This window comes from Phymastichus coffea, unplaced genomic scaffold, assembly GCF_024137745.1.
Source record: "Phymastichus coffea isolate CEN01 unplaced genomic scaffold, Cenicafe_Pcof_1.1 PCOF00022, whole genome shotgun sequence".
In the NCBI taxonomy this organism is placed as follows: Eukaryota; Metazoa; Arthropoda; class Insecta; order Hymenoptera; family Eulophidae; genus Phymastichus; species Phymastichus coffea.
Genome location: NW_026706833.1, coordinates 2,443,893 through 2,467,767, shown reverse-complemented (window position 1 = coordinate 2,467,767; position 23,875 = coordinate 2,443,893). Strand labels below are relative to the sequence as shown.

Sequence of the window (23,875 nt, the reverse complement as noted above, 5' to 3'; positions counted from 1 at the left end):
CACACACTCATACCAGCCCCTTTTTCTTTTGACGAGATGCGATGCTAGGGCGAGCGACGAACGAGGGCGTAGGGGGCAGGTGAAGAAGAGCGAGGAGATTAGATTAAACTTTATTTTATTTGACCTTGCGATATAACCCTGTAGTCATCAGGTTTCACATAGAGCAGTATGAAGTAATTCAATACACAGTCAAAGGTTACAAGAGAACAATGTGGAAGTAAAAATAAATAAAAAATAAAAGACACAATAATAACAGTGAATACAATTTAAAAACTTAACACTTAACACTTAAAACTTAAAATCTTAAAGCTAAATAAACGCAAAAACGGGGCGAAAATTCTTGCGGGCACGGAGGATGACAGAGCAGATGAGATTCATAAAAATTCCGAATTCAGAACCCGGATTCATAATAAATTATTTGGTTGAAATCGAGAGGACACAAGAGAAAAGCTTGGAAAATCGTGGAGCAAGAGATTATGTGAGAGAATAGTGAAAAGAGGATGTAGATAGCGAAAAGAAGGGAAGTTAGCGAAGTGAATTGAAGGGGAGAAAATCATAGTCGAGATAGGTTGCAGGTGTTTGAAGGTAGCTTGATGTGGAGGTGAAGGCAGAGACATTGAAGGGGAAGAATACTCGGTAACTTTAGGAGAGACGAGGGATTTGAAAGAGACTCTAACTTGACTCTGTGATGTAGGGTTAGTTGTTCGAGTATCATGAAAAGGGAAAAAAGCTAGGATTTGAGTTCTATATACCTGGTCGTGTCAAAATCTGTAACTGATAATTGATTGAGTTGATAGACTGAAGGAAAATCCCCCAGGAAAGTGTAAGATTGGCAGAAAAGCGGCTGTTGTGAGATCATGGAGTGTTGCTATTGATGGGTGGTTCAGGCTGAGTTATGGCAAGCAGAAGTCGAAGGGCTTCATTCGCGAGTATCAATTACTGGTGAAATATTATGTATCCCACCAAAACCAAGCGTCACAAGAACGCGGGTGGCAGCTTGAATCAGTGTGCCATTGAACTCAGGCAGGAGACCATGGGCCAGGAGTTCAGATTCATCAGTAACGACAAAAAGCGCATCCCTAGCCTGATGCTCAGCCCGTAGCTGCATCCACATGTCGCGGACTTCCTCATAACGCCTGGCGTTCAGCTACGCCTCCTTCTGGAATTATTCCGGCGCCTCCATCATGCCGGTCTAATGATGCGTAGCTGTGCAGAAAAAGGATTCTTGGAAGGGCGCAGAGTAAATCAAATTTTCAGGCAACGAAGGTGAAGTAGAGTCCGAAAAATAAGACTACAAATGAGTAGACACCGAACAAGCCTACTGCTTAATAACTGGTGAGAATGATGGCTGCAAAGGTAAGGCTAAATACTTTTTAGCGAATAAGAGGATGAATGGGGAACGGCCAGTGGATGTAGTAAAGGGCGCTGCCGATGAATTACCGAGTGTAATATTGTTTGAGAGGGCGCGATCAGCGCACCAGATGAAATTGGCGGTTTTAGTGATGACGGGCGAGAGTTGGGGGAAATACAGCTAAAGTGGTAAAGGGAATTGCAGGAAAAACAGAATAAAGAGCAATCAAGACGTCGCAGGGGGAGTTTATATTTGACGTAATTCCTTTTTGATATGAATGGGGAAAAAAATGAACATTCACACTAAATCACTAATTAAAAGATATCGGAGAAGCTGACTGACACAAACTCAAGCAAATGATAGCTGCTGAGGAAGAACAGATTATCGAAATCGAGTGGTGGGGATAGGATAAATGAGGCAGTCGGAGATTTGGCACAGAAAATTCGGCGGGGGATTCGAGAAATTCCTGCCGGTTAAAGTGCGAAGTATAAAATTGGCGCAATATTCGCGGAAGGAATTCGTAGGAACTGTAGATATAACCCCGCTAGGTTAAAGAATTTTACAAAATGCGCAAAAAAAAGAAGTACAAAACAATAAAACGAGAACAATTAAATCAAAACTATGAACAAAAAGAAAAGAAAATAACAATTAATGCTTGCGAGTACGATAGAAACAACCGTTATTAAATATTTGTCACTACAGACTGGGTTGTGTATTTCTTAAAAAAGAGAGAGAGAGAAAGAGAAACAGAGGAGAGTCTATAGAACTACTACTAATCATTTGACCAACAACTTCGATTATATAACTCCATTCTTTTATTTCCAATTTACTCCCTTTCAGCAATACAATCTACTTCTCTATAACATCTCTCTTCAACTCTATTCAAATATCACACCAATACGTTCCTGCCGGGCGCAAGCTCAAAAGTCAGTGATGGTTGTATGGGACTTTATCTTAGCGCTCACTTCAGTGAGTCTAAGCCAGAGCCAACTAACACACAAGAAGAAGAAAAATCAACTTATGAGCACCAAAATTGTAAAGTTATTAACGTAGTTTGGACTAATCACGTTGTATTATGTTTGAAGCTTTTTTTTTTGAAAGGAAAGGACAGGATATCTTCGGACGCTCTACTGACCCGTCTTTTTCAAAGCATCTCTCCACGTAATACAACATGATATATTTCAAGATATTAACATACAGTGCCGGTCAGCCACTTTTACCCCCCCATGGGCAAAATCAGTCTAACTTCAAAGTTTTATATCTCTGGTAGAAATTAACGTACAGAGACGCGCGTGGGTGCGTTTGAAAGGTCTTTCGGAGAGCTTTCAAATGATATGACTCACGGTTACCATAGATTGTTTTTTAAATTTTGCAACAATTATGCAAAATTGAAAATTCTGAAATTTTTTTATTATTTTTGACAATTAGCCAATTTTTGAAAAAAAATCGTACGAAAATTTGAAGTACACCATTTTTTAGCTATTACCAAGCTCTATCTGAATCACTCATCAAAAATTTATTTTCGTCAAATATGACGCGCGCACGGGCATTTTTTCCTGGAAGTGACAGTTTTTTTCAACATTTTTTATCTCCGTTAAATTGTAACAATCGAAAAAAATTTTATAGGAGAAAAAATGTTTGTTTTTTCACGTAGAATACTGCAATAATTTTTTTTTCGGTTTTTCGAAAAATTTTTTTTTTCGGTTTAAATTATTTTTCAAGGTCGAAAAAAAAAAGATTTTTTTTTGATGTAATTTACGATACTTGTTATGTAGTATTATTGAATGGGTGGAAAAAAATTTTTTTTTTGTGGTTTCTCATCTTTTTAGCGTACCGACCGTGAGAAAAAAAAATTGAAAAAAACCGAAAAAAAAAAATTTTTCGAAAAACCGAAAAAAAAATTATTGCAGTATTCTACGTGAAAAAACAAACATTTTTTCTCCTATAAAATTTTTTTCGATTGTTACAATTTGACGGAGATAAAAAATGTTGAAAAAAACTGTCACTTCCAGGAAAAAATGCCCGTGCGCGCGTCATATTTGACGAAAATAAATTTTTGATGAGTGATTCAGATAGAGCTTGGTAATAGCTAAAAAATGGTGTACTTCAAATTTTCGTACGATTTTTTTTCAAAAATTGGCTAATTGTCAAAAATAATAAAAAAATTTCAGAATTTTCAATTTTGCATAATTGTTGCAAAATTTAAAAAAACAATCGATGGCAACCGTGAGTCATATCATTTGAAAGCTCTCCGAAAGACCTTTCAAACGCACCCACGCGCGTCTCTGTACGTTAATTTCTACCAGAGATATAAAATTTTGAAGTTAGACTGATTTTGCCCGTGGGGGGGGAGGGGGGGGGGTAAAAGTGGCTGACCGGCACTGTAACTAATACATGAGCATGCGTCTATGTAAGGGATGAAACCTTTGAAGTTTACGCCTAATAATGCGTTTTTATTTTCAATTATTCGAATACTATTCCGAATTTTAGATTAAAATAAAGTGTGTGTTACATTTTATAAAAAAGCATATATTTGTGCATTACTTAGTAGTGATCAGACTAATAAATCCTGTTTCTTCCTTGTATGAACCATTTTTTTTACCGATTATTTTCGAAGATATTTGAGTGGATCGATTAAATGGCCCACCCTGTATATAATAAGCAGCAGTATACTTCAGTAAGTATACTGACTGTTTTACAGTATGATTGAAATAATTATATTAATTTCTTTGCGCATTCATTAGTTTATATTCTTTTAGTCTGGTGTTGGCGATGGATGTCTTCAGAAGTATGTTCACAAGTTTATTTAGATGGTTAAGTTTGAAGTATTAAATTATATTTCGTAGAATTGTTTAATTTCTTCTTTAACTGTAGGTATATGTGAATCATTTCGGATAATATCACTCGGTACGAACTATAGGGCCCGTACTATATTGTGTAGCACTTTCTATTGATATCTTTCCAGGATTTCGATATTTGAGTTAGAAGCAGTACTACATCGTTGAATGCCATATTGGTTTAAATACAACTTTATATAGCAGCAGTTTATTTTCAATTGACAGCTCCGATTTTGTTCCAATGAACCAGTACATTTTCTTCCATTCGTTAATTTTTCTCTGTTGTGTTATATTAGAAATTATAATAATCAATGGTGTGAGGAATATCCCGAAAATAATCACAACTATAAAACTTCCAAACTAATTCTCCAACGTCTTGCCATTTTGTTCATGGCTTCTTCAGGAATACCTTATTATAAAAATTATACAAAATTAATTGATACATTCAAATTATTAAACTAAATTTTAAACAATAAATTACCAACAGTTGCATTTACAATTTCAAAATGCTTTATAAACATTGTCAAAATGAATTTTCTTTCAGTGAAACTAACTTCTTTCAGTGAATTTTCTTTCAGTGAAACTAACTCCCCTACTCGACAAGGCGTGTTGGCCAACGTTAGGCGCATTAAAGTATGCGCCTAACACTTGGTCTTTTTGTTTCAGCGCCAAGGACGGGCCAGCGCAGTTGAGCGCAAGAAAAGTTGAAGAGCGCGGAGAGAGAGTGAGAAAGAGAGAGAGAGAGAGAGTGAGAAAGAGAGAGAGAGAGAGAGAGAGAGAGAGAGAGTATTAGGCCCATGCAGGGATTGGCAGGCGCGCAACGCGTGACCGATAAGCGGCGCGTCGCGTGCCGCCTAACTAATAGGTCAAGGTAGGGAGAGGAGCGAGCGCCGCTGAGCGGCTGCAAGACGAGCGCAAGAATTAGTGCGTGAGGGAGTCGAAGCCCAGTCCTGCTAGAGTGCAGTAGTCCTACAGAGAGTGCAGTTTGGGATAGCTGGAAGATCAACCCTACCGGTAACGGCTTTGTCCGCGACTGCAGCCAGCCCACCTGCTAGGAGAGTCAACGTCGCCTGCAGATACCTGGTCAGCGATAGCAGCCAGCAGCTACCAGCGATCTGACTAGCGACGACGCCCGGTACTTCTTGCGACAGCGCATCGCTCAGGATTCTCGACGTTGCGAGGAACAGGAGATAAAAGGTCAAGCCTTCCTTTTCTTCTTTCTCTCTACACTCTCTCTCCGTTGATGCGACGGCCGGTGCGCGTTGAAAGAGATAGCCTGGCACTCACGTGCCGGCTATCTGAAGGTTCGCGCTAAGTTTAATTTGTAGTGATGTAAGTTGCGACCGGTGGATTGTCCAGGCGCCCACGTGCCGGGCAATTTACCCGGTATTAGTTCGCGTAATTTTTAAGTAAGTTTGTAATAGGTTAAGTACGCGATTAGGTATTAGGATGGAATGCGAAGTGTTATTTGTGACTATTTTAATTACTTTATTATTCTATTTGTAGTTTGTTGGCCGGTAATTTAAATTATGTTATGCACGCGTATGCTTAGTTGGAATAATGATTAATAATAATAGGTTGTAAGTGAGATTTGATTTCTGTCTTTCTATAATTCATTTATCAGCCTCTCCTCGTTTTCTCCCTCAATTGCCTTGAGCGAAAGTGCCTCACTTACCCCGCAAAGAATTGGTAACAAAGGAATGAGTTTGTTACAAATAAAATAAACTATTTTGCCACAGCTGCGATGAATATTGCTATTTAAAGTTAAATGTTTCTAAATTATATTAAATAATATTTATATGGGGAAACATTTATAATTTTCATTATTGCTGGTATTTCCATCTCAGTTAAAACAAAGTTAGAAGTTAGTTTAAAGCAGGTTAAAATTATTCAAATTTAATACAACTGTATTTTAGTATAGCTTTCGTTAATCTCCAATTCAATTTTTCTTAAAGTATTTTAATTAATTGAATCATTTTTTAAATAACGGACAAGAAATATAATTTGAAATACTAAATCTCTGCAAAAGGCAATTAATATAATGACTATATATCACTTAAAAAGTCATATATAGTGAAACCGATTGATTTACAGTGATGTACTAATAGTAACGTACCCATCTATGATATTGTAAGTTCTATATATGAAAATAAGGAAACTCCGCAAAGTGCTCATTTTATATATATATATATATATATATATATATATATATATATATATATATATATATATATATATTGTAATAGGAGGGAATAAGTCGCGCAGACGGGGAAAATATTTGTACATCTCTCGGTGCAGAGCTAATCACCACTCTGTTAAGCATGTATAGATTATACGTGATCTCGCCTTTATGATTGACACAAGCTCCAACCTCACGTAGATTTTCCAGTTCAATTCACTTTAAGTTACCTGACGTGCGATACTTGTTTTCTGCACTGTGTGTAAATGCTGATCTTTATCTGTTACAATCCCCATATTTCCGGGAAATGAGCTTCCTAAATGTGAAGGTGAAGAGAGTATGCAATGCAAAACACAAAACTAAATCGGCGCGAAATAACGCACGGTTATGTTTTTTACCTGGCGAATCGGCGCTAATCCTACCTGTTACGCAATTCTATTCTAAATAATTTAACGGATACGGTAGGTGCACCTACCCTTGGTTGCGGTTACGGTAATCAGCTGAAACCGTTAAAGTCGATCAAAAACTGATGCTGTTGGTCACTCCTGGCGTCAATGCTGCTGCTGTCGTCATCTTTTTAGGAAACTGCTACTGCTACTACTGTTGAACTTGAGACGGTTGTCACTCAGCACCTCACTCGCGGTTTCTTCCTTTTATCAAGATAAAAGTTCGGCACCAAAAATTAATGACGTGTACTTGACATTGGCACAGACGATACTACTTCTCATTCCAGTGCGCGCCCCCTCTTTTTCCTATTAGTTAGCTCGCGCGCCACGATCGTTACCAAATTGCTAATGAATAGATGTGTAATCGATTACCGTTGTAACATATATATATATATATATAAATTGTGATAAGGATAGCCTAGGAGCAATTGTAACCTTTGATTTGAATTTAACAACTTTCGACACTATAGACTTACTACACTGAGAGAAATGACCTTATAAATTTTATGATAAATGTAAGAAAAATTACTATAATAAATTATAAAGTAGGGATATACTTGTCTTATGATAAACTTTGATATAATTAAATCAATTATTACAATTATTGTAATAATTTTTATAAGAAGTGGCGTATAAAAATTGCTACAACGTATTATAAAAATTACTACAATACATAACATAAATTAGGATATTATAATATTTCCGATACCTATTGTAATATTTACTATGGCTATTATAATATTTACTATGTAACTAATTTTATAATAGCATATATATTTTTTTCTGATTCTGCTTTGTAAAAATTGCTATACACATAGCAAAATTGGCCATTTTCAAATAATGCCACGGATTATTCTAAAATTTACTATGTGAAATAGTAAAGAAAGCAAATTAAAGTAGTTATATTTACTGCTTTGAAAGATAGAGCGCGCCATCGTAGTGTTAGGTTAGGTAAGGTGTGCTAAAAGCGCACGTGACACGTGCATCAAGATCAAAACATGGTGGTGTTCGCCGGCACGAATTTTTGTGGTATCTTGTGCTTTTATATTTGGATTGACAGTCGTAAGTACCATATAATATCAATTTTAGTAATTAAAAAGTAGTTGTTGGTTTGAAGAACTGTAATATGTATTGATTTGCTAGAACGTTATATCAATCATTTTCATAGTGCTATGTATGTAACATTTTTAACCTAACTTTCATTCTTTCCATATATCATTTCTTAAGGAGTAGTCAGTTGTTTTGGTTTGCAATTGAGTATATTGAATAATTAATAATGGAAAATGAAAGGGACTATGAGGAGGTAACTGTTGGATTTTATGAATGTTTGTTCGTAAATCTATTTCAATATCTGTTATGAAACTAATTAGTTGCATTTCTGTATCAATGTTAGGCGCAGTTTATTGATGAAGGCATTGAACATCAAGAGTTAGCAGATAGAAGGCCGCTTGAAAATATTATTAATCAAGAGGTAGTGATTCAACCCCCACAAGCAAACATAGATCAACTTGAAGAAGATCAGCCTGCTTATGTTAGCACAGTAAGTTTTAATTTGATGATTATTTTTTCTATTTTTTATAATATTTAATAAAATAAATTTGTAATCTTTTTAGGGGCTGCTTGCTTATATGCAAAATAAACCAGAGGGAAAAGCTATTTTGAAGGCGTATGAATTAGCACAGACCAGGAAACAACCATTGAAAAGGACAATAAGAAACAGATTGAGTAGATTAGTAATTGGTCGAGAAAAAGATAAAGTATTGAAAAATATTGGAGTAGAGGAAAAGTTGGAAAAGTTCGTGTAAGTACAAATAGATATACTTAACCATAAATTTTAACTTTGGAATATATGTTTTTTGTGCATATTTCAGAATCGTAAAGCAGCGGTTTGAAACATTAGCCAATGAGATAGCACACATATTCAAGTATGAGTGTCCTGCTACCTACTTTATGGGACATGAGCAGCATACCAAAGGGTCCAAAACAATCAGTATTTTAGCAACAGGCAAGCTTTGGAATCATTATAATTATACCAAGAAAAAGCTCAGAGAAGATCTAATTCTCAATAATTGTGCAGGTGGTCGACCAACTAATATTTTAAGCGCTGAAGAATTAGAACCTGCTATTACAGGTAATGTGAAACTCTTGCTAAAATATTTATAATGATTATTACTATCTACTCATATGTAATGTACAATTGTATATTTTCAGCGAATGAACATATTGACTGGTTACAAGGTCACGTGGAACCTTGGGATGAAGTAGCAGAGCGATGGAATGCATGCTATGAACTGAGGCGAGCAATACTGAGCCAAGAGTATTTGAGTATGTTTCAGTACATGGAAAAGTTTCCATGCCTGAAAAATAACGAAGCAAAACTATTGGTATGTCTAGAAGTTGTATTATTTATTACTTATGGTATTATTAATCATTTTACATTATTTATTTATCTCTAATTACATTATTTATTAATTATGTTACTATTTCGAAATTAATTTTTTCAGTATGACATAAATTATGAAAATTTATATCCGGATAATCACTTTGTATAGCCTGAAGATTGGGTAAAAATTAAAGATTCTTTAATATCGTCTTTGGAACGTGATGGAAGAATTACAAATGCGCAGGATTCCATATGGCTTGGACTTTTGTTATGTGGAGATTTGAGTACAGGTGCATTAAACAAAGTATATATATATTTGTGTATAAAAATTTGCACTATTTCTTGCTTTGTTATAGCAAATTAAAAGAGGAAACCTTCATATTTTTTTAAAGCTCAGAAAATTATATTTTTAGGTTTGAAATTTTAAATCACTGTCTTTTAGTAGATTTTTTTTACAAAAAATACTATCGTTTTTTTTTTGTACTACAAATTTATTTATTTATCGAATCCAATTTTTCAGCTAAAGAAGACTTTATTCTTTTCTATTTGCTTTGCTACTTGATTAAACCTAAAAGAAGCGGGAAGAGGAAACGAGCGGAGAACAGCGGAGCTCTCGCAGAAGCACCACAAAAATTGTCTATGCATGAGCGTAGAGAGTCATTTATCCTTAGAGTTGAAGTAAAATTCTGCGTTTTCAAAAACGTTTTATTTATCAGGAATGTGGATTTTAATGATTTATTTATTAATTACAGGCAGCAAATGAAGTAGAAGCTAGAATTGCTAATTTGAAACAACGCTACGTAGCAGCTGGTGAAACATTTCAGCCTGTCATACTTGCAGTCGGATCGATAAATCGAATCAACAGCTTTCACGTTGTTGTTAACAATCAAATCTACGACGTCGACAATGTTATGAAAGCAGTTGAGTTAACGATAAAAGTATTTTTTGCACTAGATTGTAGTTATCCTAAATATTCAAAAACAATTTGGGTTTTTTTGCATACAATCTTATTCAACATTTCTCTCGTCGATGACGAAGTAACAATTGATGGTAATGCTCTTTTAGGGCAAATTCGCCAATTAAAATTATCACGAAAACTAACATAGAGTATTGCTATTGTGGTCAAATAGGATAAATAATTGTTAGCTTATTCAATTCTGATTTTTTTTATTATTATTATTATGGCTGATATAAGATGTTCTCATTGTGATTTGTCTTTTGACAATTACAAATTTTTGTTTGAACACGTATTGCAATACCACAACAATCTAAGTAATCTACGTTGTATTTTTCAAAATTGTAGTAGAGTATACTCTAATTTCGATTCATTTAGGAAACACGTGAATACGAAGCATCAAGATTTATTGCAATTAGACCATGCTAAGACCGCGCCATTACATTCTACTGTTCATGAATTTATCGATATTTCACATTCCACTGAATTTAGCGATACTGAATTTATCGACAAATTTAGTGATATAAGCAGTGATTCGGATGAGACTGTTGAGTACAATTCATCCCATGAAATGTAATGGATGTAATTGAAGATGACGAATCGCTGTATTATTTAGAGCCACTAAAAAAATAGTTGTAAAGTATAGTGCAAGTATTTCTAGATTAAAAAATATACCGAGAAAACATGTCAATGACGTGATTGAAAAGACTAAAAATCTTTTATCTGATATTTCAAAGATTTTAAGACATGAAATTACAAATGAACTCGTTAGTGAAAATGGCAATAAGCTTTTTAATATTAATCGATTACTCGATCATTTTTCGAGCTGTCTAAAAAGCGTAGATTCTGAAAAAAAAAGATTCACTCATTATAAAAAATTGCAAACCTTTATTCCACCAGTTAGTGTTAGAGTTGGAGAGACTTGAATATCGTAAAATAAAAAATGTACAAACGCTTGTTCATGTGCCCGTAAATATACAATTCATACCATTAAGATTTATATTAAAGCACTTCTTTGAGCTTCCTGATATTTTCAATGAAACAATAGAGTATGTAGATGATTTTTATTCAAACAAAAAAATAATAACAAATTTTGTGCAGGGAGATTTTTGGAATGAGCGATTACAAACATTCAAAGATAAAATTGTATTTCCACTTATAATGAATGTATTATGACGATTACGAGAATAACAATCCATTAGGTACACATAGAGGAATATCAAAATCGGGTGCGGTCTATATAAGTATACCGTCGTTACCTCTGAAATATCAATCAAAAGTGCAAAATATTTTCTTATTTTTATTATTTAACTCGCTAGATCGGAAGATTTTCAAAAATCCTGTCATTTTATCTAAAGCCATTGATGAAATAAATTTTTTAAATGAATGGGGCATTGAACTTGATTTAGTTAACGGTAAGAAAAAAGTGTTTTTTGAATTGGTCCTTTTTATAGGAGATAATCTTGGTCTGCACACATTACTTGGATTAACTGAAAGTTTTCATGCTAAGATTTTTTGTCACCATTGCTTGATTGAAAGTGATAAAAAACATACCGTTTTTCTAGAAAAGCAATGTAATCTTCGAACAGTCGAGAATTATGAAAGCTTGCTAAATTTAAACGATCCAAAAGTAACAGGAATATTGGAAAAATGTGTACTGCACAGAATACGTCATTTTCATTGTAATAAAAATATCGCTGCCGATATCATGCACGATGTGTTAGAGGGCATTTGTCGCTATGATATAGCTCTTTTGTTGAATTATTTCATTTATGTCTTGAAATCACTAACTTTAGATGATTTTAATTCAAAAATACGCGGTCTTGACTATGGTTCTGGACACAATGTCAATAAACCTACAGAGTTAACCGAGAAAGCGATTAAGAGTGGATATATTATTTTATCATCAAGCGAAATGTTCTATTTAGTTTTAAACATTAATTTGATTAGTTAGTAGCCCGTTAGTACCTGTTGATAATGAACAGTGGCAACTGTACTTATTACTAAGAGAATTAGTTGTAATACTTTTGAGTAGCAAAGTACACTCATCTGCCTATACGTATTTAGAATCAATTATTTTCGAATATTTGTCACTTTTGGTATCGCTTTTTCCAGATTCATTCAAGCCAAAGCATCATTTCCTGATTCATTATCCTCGTTTTATGAAATTATTTAGTCCCTTATGGAAAATATGTTGCATGCGTTACGAATCTAAAAACCAAGAAGGCAAAAATGTTGCCAAAAATACTACGAGTCGCGTAAATATAAACAAAACAATTGCTATTAAGCATCAGCTATATTTGAATTATAGATTCATGGCAAAAGAAACTGCCGATCCAGTGATTAAGTCCACAAATCATAAAGTTAAATCAACAAACACACTGGATGAATTTCATAAATATAGCTATTTGATAAATAGTTCTAATGTCATAATTGTAAAGTCGGTTTCTTTTTATGACAAAATTATTAAAAAAAAAAGTATAATCGTGACGGTTACTCTTTCAGGACCAAACTTTCAAATGGTTCATGAAATCATTTATCAAAATTCCAATCATATTTTTATAACCAAAAATCTAAATGATTATTATTATGATAATCATTTGAATGCTTATAAAGTTTATAGCTTAGACAGCTTCAATTGGGGAAATTTAGAAGAAAAGAGTCTTGATGATTGTTACTTAACAAATATGGTTTTATTCGGCGACAGTTTTCATTACATTTGTAAAAATTGGATGTGAAATAAATAATGTATAAAAAATTGATATCTTTATTTTATTCATTGCATAAAATACTATTTTATTTATCCATTTATTCCGTGAGAAAATCGACTGATTTTCGTCACCTGATTTTATGCGGTACCCGAGTACGTAACACAACTAGGTGGCGTCTTCTAACTCGCGAGCGACCGAAACTCTGTCCAGTTGATATATAAGGGCAGGGCTTCCTGTCGTATATATATAAAAATGCGTGCGATGCGAATTGTGTAGCGAATTGCGAATTTCAGGTTAGGAATTAGATAGGACAATTAAAAATTAAGTTTATCGGTGAGGAAGCTGGGAATGGAACCATTAAAAAGGACGTGATAAAAGCACCACTGACTATCTTACGGCAAGCAAGATAAATTTTTTTCATTTATGGTTCGGAAACCTATAAAAATTATTACAATCTTAATGAAAATTTGCGATATTGGAAAGTAAAATTTATAAAAATCTTCAGCAAAAAGTATTTTACTATGTTCCACTATAGTAAATTTTACTATGTGGATAGTAAATTTTACTATGTTCAGTAGCAAAATTTATATTTGAAAATTTTACTATGTAACATAGTAGTTTTTCCTACAATGCAAGTATGTCCCAAGCTTATAATGTTACATAGTAAATTTTATTACAATTATAATAAATTTCATAAGGTCATTTCTCTCAGTATAGCTATTTATTAAACTACCTTTTTTATCGGAACTTGAATAGAATAAATACAAAAAAATTGAGGCCATTTTCTACGGTGAAATAAGGTAAAAGCACCTATTATGGAACAATTTTAAGGCTATTTTTATGGCACAGCTGCTAAGCAGCTCAAAAATCATCGAATGTTTAATTTTTTTTTTATTAATGTGGGAGCCTCCGTGTCAGCTATCCAGGGAAACTTTTAAAAATTAAATACGATTTTTTTAAAAATTGTTATAAATAAAAATGTGGCTGGTGTGGAGTCTCCTATTATGGAACGGCATTTCACCACTGGCACCTCTGTTCCATGAACGTTCGGACCCTATTATGGAACGACATAAAACAAGTTTGAATTTATAAATTTATATTAAATCATATTATAAAAGTATAAATTTATATTAAGTTATATCATCAGTAGTTGTTAAAATCAATCATGAAATGTTTTTTTTGCGATTGTAAATTTATACTTCTTTATACATCTTGAAAAAAAAAAGAAATTACGTAAGAAATTTAATAACAAGACCTGGATAATACGATTGATAGATAGAATTTTTTATTTTTTATAAAATAACATTAAACAAACTAAACTTTTTCGTACAAAATATTTTTTAAACAATCATAACATTTTAGAAATGTTTACAATGCAGTTTTTTTTAATCTTGCTTATCTTTCATCGAGACTTTTGGCTTACGAGGTTCTTTTAAAGCGTCAAGTTGTGCTTGAATTTCTTTTTTTCTATTCATGAGCTCCTCTCTCTTCTTTGCCTTTTCTTCTTTCTCTTTCCGCTTTTCTTCTTTTTCATTCAATTGCCTTAAAAATTCGTTACTGGTCCCTGCTACTTGAATTTGCTGAGTGCCTTTTTTAGCAAGACGATTACGGCCACTTTTTGAAAGATGTGATGCAGGACATTTCATATTCTGTTAGAAGGCAGTTTGAAAAAGTTCCTTGTTTATAACATTTTCGTTTGTACCTGTAAATAATATTATTCATATAAACGCATATAAATACATACAGATAGTAAATTTCATTTATTATAAAATTATTACCTGGAATATTTTCTTGTGGTACTGAAGAATTGATCGTAAAATCTAGACTTTCCACATCAGACTCTATTGCATCTAGCTGTTCATTTAAATTATTAGTTACATGCACTGGAATATCATTGCTTTTTGGTAATACGTTTTCTAAATAATAAAGAGCATACTTTAGTCAAAACAATTCAAAAATAAAAAAATAAATGAATAAATACAGTTAGATTTTTAATGTACTACTGTGGGCAAAAAGTAAGGTGAATTTGTTTGTAAAATGAAAAATCTTTATTTATTCTTCTACATCAATGTCATCCCCTTCGAAGTAATCCCCTCCCGATAAAATACACTTATACCAACGTTTTTTCCAATCCTCGAAACATGCCAAATAGTCCCTTTCCGGTATAGCCATCAGCGCCTTCTTCGATTCAGCTCTTATCTCCTCAATCGACTCGAAACGCGTTCCCCGGAGTGGTCTCTTGAGTTTTGGGAATAGCCAGAAGTCACACGGAGCCAAATCAGGCGAATACGGTGGTTGCGGAACGATATGCGTCGAATTTTTGGCGAAATGGTCACGAAGAACGAGTGCAGTGTGAGATGGTGCATTATCGTGATGCAAAAACCAAGAGTTGTTGGCCCATAATTCTGGTCTTTTTAGACGAATTGCTTCACGCAAACGACGCATAACGCTCAAATAATATTCCTTATTAACAGTTTGGCCGGGTGGAAGGAATTCATAGTGCACCACACCACGAAAATCGAAGAAAACTGTCATCATGACCTTGATTTTTGAACGACTTTGACGTGCTCTTTTCGGTCTGGCCTCGCCTTTAGCACGATATTCGCTTGATTGGTCGGTTGTTTCAGGGTCGTAAGCATAAATCCAAGTCTCATCTCCCGTAATCATGCATTTGAGCTTGTCCTGATAGTCAGAAAGCATTGTTTCACACACATCAACGCGGCGACTTTTTTGCAAGAAATTGAGCGTTTTCGGTACCAAACGAGATTTGACTTTTCGTAGGCCCAAATGGTCTTTCAAAATTGTTTTCACAGATCCTTCTGATATTCCGATCATATCAGTAAGGTCTCTAACAGTCAACCGACGATTTTCGAGCACTAATTCCTTCACTTTATTGACGTGTTGGTCATCTGTTGACGTCGATGGTCGTCCGAAGCGCTCCAAGTCATCAACACGTTCTCGACCCTCTTTGAAGTCTTTGTACCACTTATAAACATTTTTCTGCGACATGGTAGAATCACCAAAGGCCTTCCGCAACATCCTCAACGTATCCGCAGCCGAAATTTCATTCCGCAAACAAAATTTGATGGCACTTTTTTGCTCAATTAAATCAGACATTGTAAAAATCGAAACATGCACTCTTGGTCGTTTGGTAAACACAAGCGTAAATATATTACTGATGATGACATTGACATGAAATTTGTCTCAGATGTCATTCGCAGTCCTACCAAGTCAAGAAAAAAAGAACTAGCCCGAAATGTTAAGCCCGCGAAGTTTAAATTGAAAATTCACCTTACTTTTTGCCCACAGTAGTACCTGTTGAAGTTCTTTTCTTTTCTTGATCATATCTTTCTTTTTTTATGTTTAATAATGGTGGTAAAAATGAATGCCCAAAATTTTCATTTTTGTCTCCATCAGCTACCAAAATTTCAATACTGTGAACTTGACCTTCAATTGAAATAACAATTGTTATATCTATAAGTTTTTACCAAAAAGTTTGTTACATAAAAGATTGATAAAATTGTACCTGTCTCAGTTAAATTATCACTTTTATTATTTAGAGTGGTTAATATATTGATCACTGCTCCATTGTATAAAAGTATGTCCACTGGAATGTCTAATACGTTCAAATTAGAATTAGACTTGTCTAAGTTCAGTGCAGGGTCTGATCTATACAATAAGGCAGCATCATGGTCCAAGTAATCAGTGCAATGGGACTCATCAAAATAATCAAAGTTAGAATTTTCTCGAACTTGTGGTTCTGAATTCAAGCTATTATCTACCATTTTTTCTGGCATTTCAAATGAAGTATCATCTAATTTCTGTTCATAGTCATTCAATGTAGAGTTGTTAATATTTTTATCATCTATGTGATCTCGGGGAGGCTCTCTTATTATTTTTACATGTTCATCTTCTTCCAATAAATGTATTTGTTTAATAATAAAATTTTTAGAGCTTTTCTCTGGCTTTGAATTTTCCTCAGATTTTAACTCAATGAGTGCGTCGTCTACGATAGATTATTCGAAATTGAATAGAGTGTAAGATTATATTTAAAAAACATTGATTGCACTTTGATTATAACATTTTTTAAGAATCAATATATCTCAAAAAAGACATTTATCATAAATTGATTAAAAGTTAATTAAAAGTTTCATGTAATAAAAATATGAATGTGTGAATATAAAATATAAAATATCGAATAGAAAAAAAATGCATAAATACTTGTAAACAAATACATTCACAAAAGTAAAAAAGTACCGGTATGTCCTTTCAAAGATAACCACATTCCAAATAAGGCAATATAGCGCGAATCTCCTGTCCATACTTTACTTTCTTCGCAGTCTTGAAATTGAAATAATAATTCTAATGGAAGCTTATCTTCAAAAACTTTCAATGCTATTTCTTCCACGTTGATTGGATTGGAAATTTCTTCTTCAGTTGGCTGTGTCTGGCTTGATTTCAATTTTGTTTTTTTACTTTTTTTATTGAAAATACTATAATCTACAGCATCTGCGTTGAAAAGTACTAATCCTGCAGATGAAAAACCATTGATGACTGCCGTTTTTTCTTGTGTGAATGCATCCAAACTTTCCTTCAACATCGTAGCAAAATTTATTTTGGATAACTTCTGAGTTTCATTTCTTGATTTCCATTCAGTACTGATTTTTTTATAATACACTTTCATAGGTCGAAAGATTGAGATATCCAAAGGCTGGATTATGTGTGTTGAGTTAGGGTACAAAGCAACAATTTCTATCTGATGCTGTTTACAAAATCTTAACAGAGGTAGAGTCAAATGGGATGTATGATTATCCATATACAAAAGCACTGGAAATTCTACTGTTTTTTTAAGTAACCATGGGTAGAAAATATTGGTTACATACTCGTAGAAAGTCTCTGTGTTCATCCATCCACTTTCGGATAATCCAATGCCCCAGTCTTCAGGGTGATTTGTTACAAGCGCTTTTGGCAAGTCTTTCTTATACAAAACCATCGGTGGTCCTCTAGTGCCATCAGCACTATACATGAAAAGCACTGTCAAACATTCTTTTTCAGAACCATCACTTACTTGGTACACGGCTCTGGCTCCCTTTTCAGCTAATACAGTGTCATCATGTGAGTTTATATATAGACTGGATTCATCGCAATTGAATACTCTTGAAGGGTGAATATCAATTAGATTTTTTTCTACTAAGAATAATTTCACAGAACTAAACCAGTTCCTTAGGTTATCTTCATTGACTGTTGCTCTTGCAAGATTTAAGCTTTGGACTATTCTTATGGAAATATTAGAATAGCGAGCTCTAAAATTTTTAAACTAATGCTTACCAGGACGATTATTTTTAAAAAAGGTGATTCTATTCTGTGAGTGTAAATAGCCTCTAATAGAATCAAATAATTCTGTTTTTGTCACCGGTGAACTACATCGAGCCTTGTGAATAATCCATTGCACTATCTCATCCTCTTCTTCTTTGGATAGTACCGTACCAGGACCACTTTTTTTTAACAACTCTGGATTTTTCACTTTTCTACAGAGTGCCGATACTGGAATACCATACCTCAGTGCTGTTTCTCTAAGTGGTTTGCCTTCTTGTGTAATAGTTTTAATAGCATTTTCCAAAGCTTCGAGAGAATATTTCTTTCTTCTTAACTTTCTTTTTGTTTTCGTATCACAAACAGTCCCACCTTTCATCACTCTACTCTTTACTTTTATACATCCATCATCTTTTTTCAATCTTTTCTTGATAGAAATTCCTTTGTTAGATTTGAATTTTTTGCTTTTATTCAAGAGTGATTTTACAATATGCTTTGTAACATTTGTGTTTCTTTTCTGTAAAGAAATCAACTTCTTAGTGTTGCAACCTTTTTTGGCGATTTTAACTTCAGGTTTGTGGTGGTAAATCTTAGACTTTTTTTTTCGCCTTTTTTCAGGACTACCATCACTCACTCTGCGTTTTTTTTGTAAAGTCATCCCTAAAATATGATTAATAATTAAGTACCTATTTAAAGAAGTACAAAAATAATATGGGAATGAGTAAAGAATGCATTAATTTGAGGTTAGCTGAGAAGATTTGCTAAAATAATTTTAGAAATTTATACTTACTTCAAACTTTATATGAAAAAGACAATAAATATATATTATCTAAACAAAATCAGAACTCTCGGATCACAAAATAATTAGATTTAATATAATTCTATGCTGGAATGCAAAATGAAAACATGTACCGTAATACTAGTCGGCCGTTGAGTGGCGGGAGGTTCCAATCATGGAACGCGGACCGAACGTTCCAAAGATTGGAGACTTATTCAAAAATGAGGATCCTATTGTGAAACACTGGTGTAATAAAATTATAAATTATGTAATTCTCAACCTAAATTGAGTTTTAAGTATATTTTAATGTCTTTTAACATAAAAAAATTGATTTGGTCTCATAGAACAATTTTTTTCGTTAAATTTAGGAGTTATCAATACAAGCACTTGAAGCCGTTTTCGACTCTCAAACAATGGTATCATATGCGTTTCAAACATAACATTGCATATATATTTTTTTTCATCGTAAAATCATAGATTTTATAAAACTTTACTGATATTTCACAAATTTAATGTAACCATATGTTATACTAATTAATTGGCCGAGTACTTAATAACGATCAATTAATTAATAAACTTATTAATTATTTGACTGTTCCATAATAGGATCCAAATTCTAGTTTGTTCCATAATAGGTGCTTTTACCTTATGTACTCTGAACTCAACAGAGCTCTGTTTCATGAAAAAATTATATTTACCCGTTGAGATCATTTTTTGAAATTTTATTCAAATTCGATAATTTACACAAAAAAAAATTTATTCAAAGATACCCAAAAATATTTGTTACCTGAACAATGTAGAATAACCAATATGCACTTAAGCACAAAAAAGTAAAAAAAATTACGCCGTTACGAAAAAGCGACAATCGAGGTGTCACATCTTCTCTAGATTTGTAAAATACAATCCAATATCCTATTCCTAGTAATGGTATTTTGAATGCTATACTTAAAAGACATCCTTTACATTCTACGTTACAGGAGGTGTGCATTAGTTTTTGTTGTACGGTGTAAATTGCTGTGTTGTCTGATAGTAATCCTAATTTTGGTAGAACTACCATGATGAATGGACTAGTACATGCAGCAACAAATATTATTAGAGATAGTGATTTGGTAAAGTAATGTAACCATGATACTTTTGAAAACTTTCCATCTTGTGGCCATTGATCAATACCTTGTAGTGATTCAGATCTCTCAGATGTATTACCAGTAATGGCAGTTGTATTTTCTGCCCAATTTTCGTGATCGGATAAAATTTGAAGATCAATCATGCTATGTTCTCCGTCTTCATTTTCTTCACGATTAGTTACTATAGTTTGAAATGGAGCCATTTGTTGGTTATATATTTTAGATCAATTCCATTACTATCCTGGATAAAAAAATAAAAATCATATTTAGCACTATTATATTATATAAAAATTCAATAAATATTACAGTATTTATTATGACTTAATCAACTGACGATATATAACATAGATAAGCATAATTACGGGATATGATTGCTGTTCGACAACTAAGTATTTCTGAAAAACATACAGAGATTTTGTAAAGAATTTTTTTGCGTAGAATCCGAACCCGAAGTCAGAATTTATCCACAACATTTGGATTTCAAAATATCTTGTAACGAAAGCTCGTTCGTTATCAATTTTAAGGTGGGCAAGTGAGGCGCACTTGCTCATAACAATCGAGATCGAGGCGGGAAGGGGGGGAAGAGTAAAGAAATGAAAGTGATTGGGGAATTATCGACACAACAAAAAATCGCATTCAAATCAAATCTAATTCTAATCAAGTGAAATTAAAATTACACTTAAACTTCGAAAATATCGTACAGTAATAAACCGTATAATAATACGAACTCTTCACCTAACGAACACAACGGTGTTGCAAACACGTCTTAACACTAACGAACACAACGGTATTCTTAACACGTAACACAATACCTATACTATAAACAAATTAACTAACTTATCGCGCTTAGAAATCAAAACGATATACAGCACGCGTAGCCTGGCAGATGACCGCCATGACGACGAACCGACTTAGCCTACTTCAACTAAAAGAGAAAGCCGTCCGGAGAGGGATCGCCTGGACGATTTGCTATCTGACAATTTATGATGCTGACCGTAATTAGGGCAGGTAGCCGGCGCGTGTACGCTTTGCTACCTACCTCACCCTTACAATTACGCCCTGTGCCATACCGATGAAGAGAGAGAGAGAGAGAGAGAGAAAGAGAGAGAGAGATTAGATTACGAGCCTTGACCTTCAATGCAAGAACGGCAGGCCTTTCTTCTGAGATGTATCTGTGTATCTGTAGATATTTAAATCTTGAAATTATGAACTGTTGACCTACTACCCTTTGGATTTTACAACATTCAATATTAAGAAAATTGGAGTTAGAGGATCAGAGGTTAGGTTATAGCAACGAAGGTTAAATGGTTGGAATATGACAGAATTAGGATTTTAAGGATTTAGGATTATATCATTTAAAATGATCGAGGTTTAAAACTTTCAGGGATTAAGGAAATAGCTTCGCAGATCGTTGGACGCGAAGGTAATAAAAATTAAGATTTAAGCATCTGGACTTATAGCCATATAGGTTACAGAATTGTATTAGAGAGTTAAGGCAATTAGGGTTTAGGAATCTGTCGTTACAATGTATTATTTTTAATATTTACAAAATATTTAATAATTTACAATATCTCAATGAAAGAAACAAAGATAACTGAAATCTAAAAATGGGTGTGACGGAGAATCTCGGCTAGGCCGATCTCGTCCGTTTAGCTCTCGCAAATGTCCGTGCGCCGCGCCAGGCTGAGAGTGTGTACTTTTGGCACACACACTCATGCTTGGACCTTTTGTTTGCGAGGTGCTGAACACGGGCTGAGCTGACTGCTGGAGCGACGCAGATGGCGCAGAAGAAGAGAGAAAGAGAGAGAGAGAGAGAGCGCGCTCGAATCGCGGATCGCCGCGGAAAATTAGAGAGTCCCTGCTAGGCTTTGGGCCGAGAAAGTCGTGCGCGCGGATTAACCGAAAGGTCGCGGTTTTTCCGAGTTGGCCTCACGACCTCGCCGACGTTTTGTTCGTTCCGGAGACACGCCCGGTGCGCGGACGAATGATAGAGCGTGAGGCTGGGTCGCGCCCAGCCGTGTCCCACAAGATACCCGGCACCGGTGCGTGCGGGTAACCGGCGAGGTGCGCGGGCGAGCGCGCGAGGATTTTGGACGTGCTACAGCACCGAGCAACAGGGAGGAGGCGGAGACAACAACAGCAGCAATCAACGAGCGAGTTCCGGATTGAGAGAGCAGCATCGTAGAGCAAGCGAGAGAACGAGCGAGGAGATAGATAGCGACGACAACAAACATCAGCGAGACGGTCAGCGAGGAGCGCACCAGTGACGTCACGCGCAGAGCGCTCCAGCCGTCGAAGAGGCTGAAGGTCGAGGTCGGTGCCGTATTTTTCTCTTGTCTCTCTCTCTTGCATGTTTGGGCGTCAGTCTATGGTTGGTAGCACAGCAGACCTGCTGGCTACCCGTTAATGGCCTATCACCGAAAAGTATTTTGTCGGGCATTATTGTAGCGATTTAATTTATAAAGAGAATCGGCAGGCTGATCAGCCACCGATTCACCTTTCGCGTTCGGATTCATTGTTGTGCCGCTCGTAGTGTATAAGCGCGAGATCGCTGTATTGTAATTCATTGTTGACGATTAAAGGATTAGTGTTAATCCGCTGTTGTGTTTATTCGCCGCTGTATCACTCCTCATCCCGACTTCGAATCTGTGCGTTTAACGTGTTTATGCTCGACGCGTTATTCAGTCGTGGGAACGTCTTTTGCTTCCCGAATCCCCGAATAAACAATTTGTGCGGACGGCCGCGAGCAACCCAGACGGGTACGGCCGGAATTCTCCGTTACATGGGTAAAAGTACTTTCTACTTTCAAATAGTTTGATCCTTGAAAGTAAAAGAACTAAGTTGAGTCAACTAGAGCTTAAATACTAGGTAATCGAATAAAAAGAAATGATAATTAGATAATATAAAAAAATAGAAGAAACAATTAATATAGACAATATCAAATAAATACCTCCGCAAAGAGATTATGTACGTACTAAATAAATAATAGAAAAACAAAACAAGTTTCCTAATGTATACCGCTGTTAGTTATTTTTTTGAGTTGTGACGGTAATCGTCCGCTTTGCGCTACCGTCTCGATCGCGCGGCTGCCTGCGAGGGCAGCACCTACCGGCCCGGGTAAGTCGAAAACGGAAACTCGGTCCGAAATGGGAAGGAACGCGCGCAAAGAGAAAAGGACCAGTGAGAGAGCGCCTTTGACACCGGTAACAACGTGCAGGAGTCCAGGAGCACTAACACGAGAATAGTGCAGCTACCCGAAAGTCGCGAATAACGTGTCCGAACCCAGGAGTGGGTCCTTAACACCGACAACGACTAGCGTGCGTGTGAACGCCATAAGGAGCGTGAACATTAAACGGCCTATAATTCTTTGTTGTTGCTGCAAGTTCGAGTGGCTAGCTGAGACGCCATCGGAGGCCAGCCTCGAGGCTGCTGAATCCGTCCGACGGAAGCAGCACAACGACAGAGTCTCGTGTTAAAGCGGAATAGTGGCAACCTGAACCACGTGTTGAACTACGACATTGAACTGCTCCCCTTGACAGCGCGACTAATCGCATAAGGTATACTGGCCAGCTTCGCATTATTGTTTTCGATAAGCGACCGCGCGCAATATCTTAGCTCTCCCTTCACGTCTGCAAATGTAAAGAAATGGGTAGCTAATATGCAAAGGAGTAAACGAATGATTGTAAACGAATTGACGATACGTAAGATTGTCGTGCACACCGTATAATTGTAAGTGCACGGACGAAATGCGTTGTAGATTACTTGATGAATAAACTAGTCTGTACATGATTGAAACGT

General features: G+C 35.1%; 1 protein-coding gene across 5 annotated transcripts in view; it reads right to left on the bottom strand.

Moving 5' to 3' along the window:
* LOC131675454 (vang-like protein 2-B) overlaps positions 1-23,875 on the bottom strand; it is a 294,445-nt gene that overhangs the window by 183,698 nt on the left and 86,872 nt on the right. For all 5 annotated transcript variants that reach the window (XM_058954437.1, XM_058954435.1, XM_058954439.1 and 2 more), the window contains one exon: positions 19,741-20,318. In XM_058954437.1, the coding sequence (XP_058810420.1) occupies positions 19,741-20,280 (540 nt within the window). In that variant the 5' untranslated portion in view covers positions 20,281-20,318. The remainder of the gene's footprint in view (positions 1-19,740; positions 20,319-23,875) is intronic.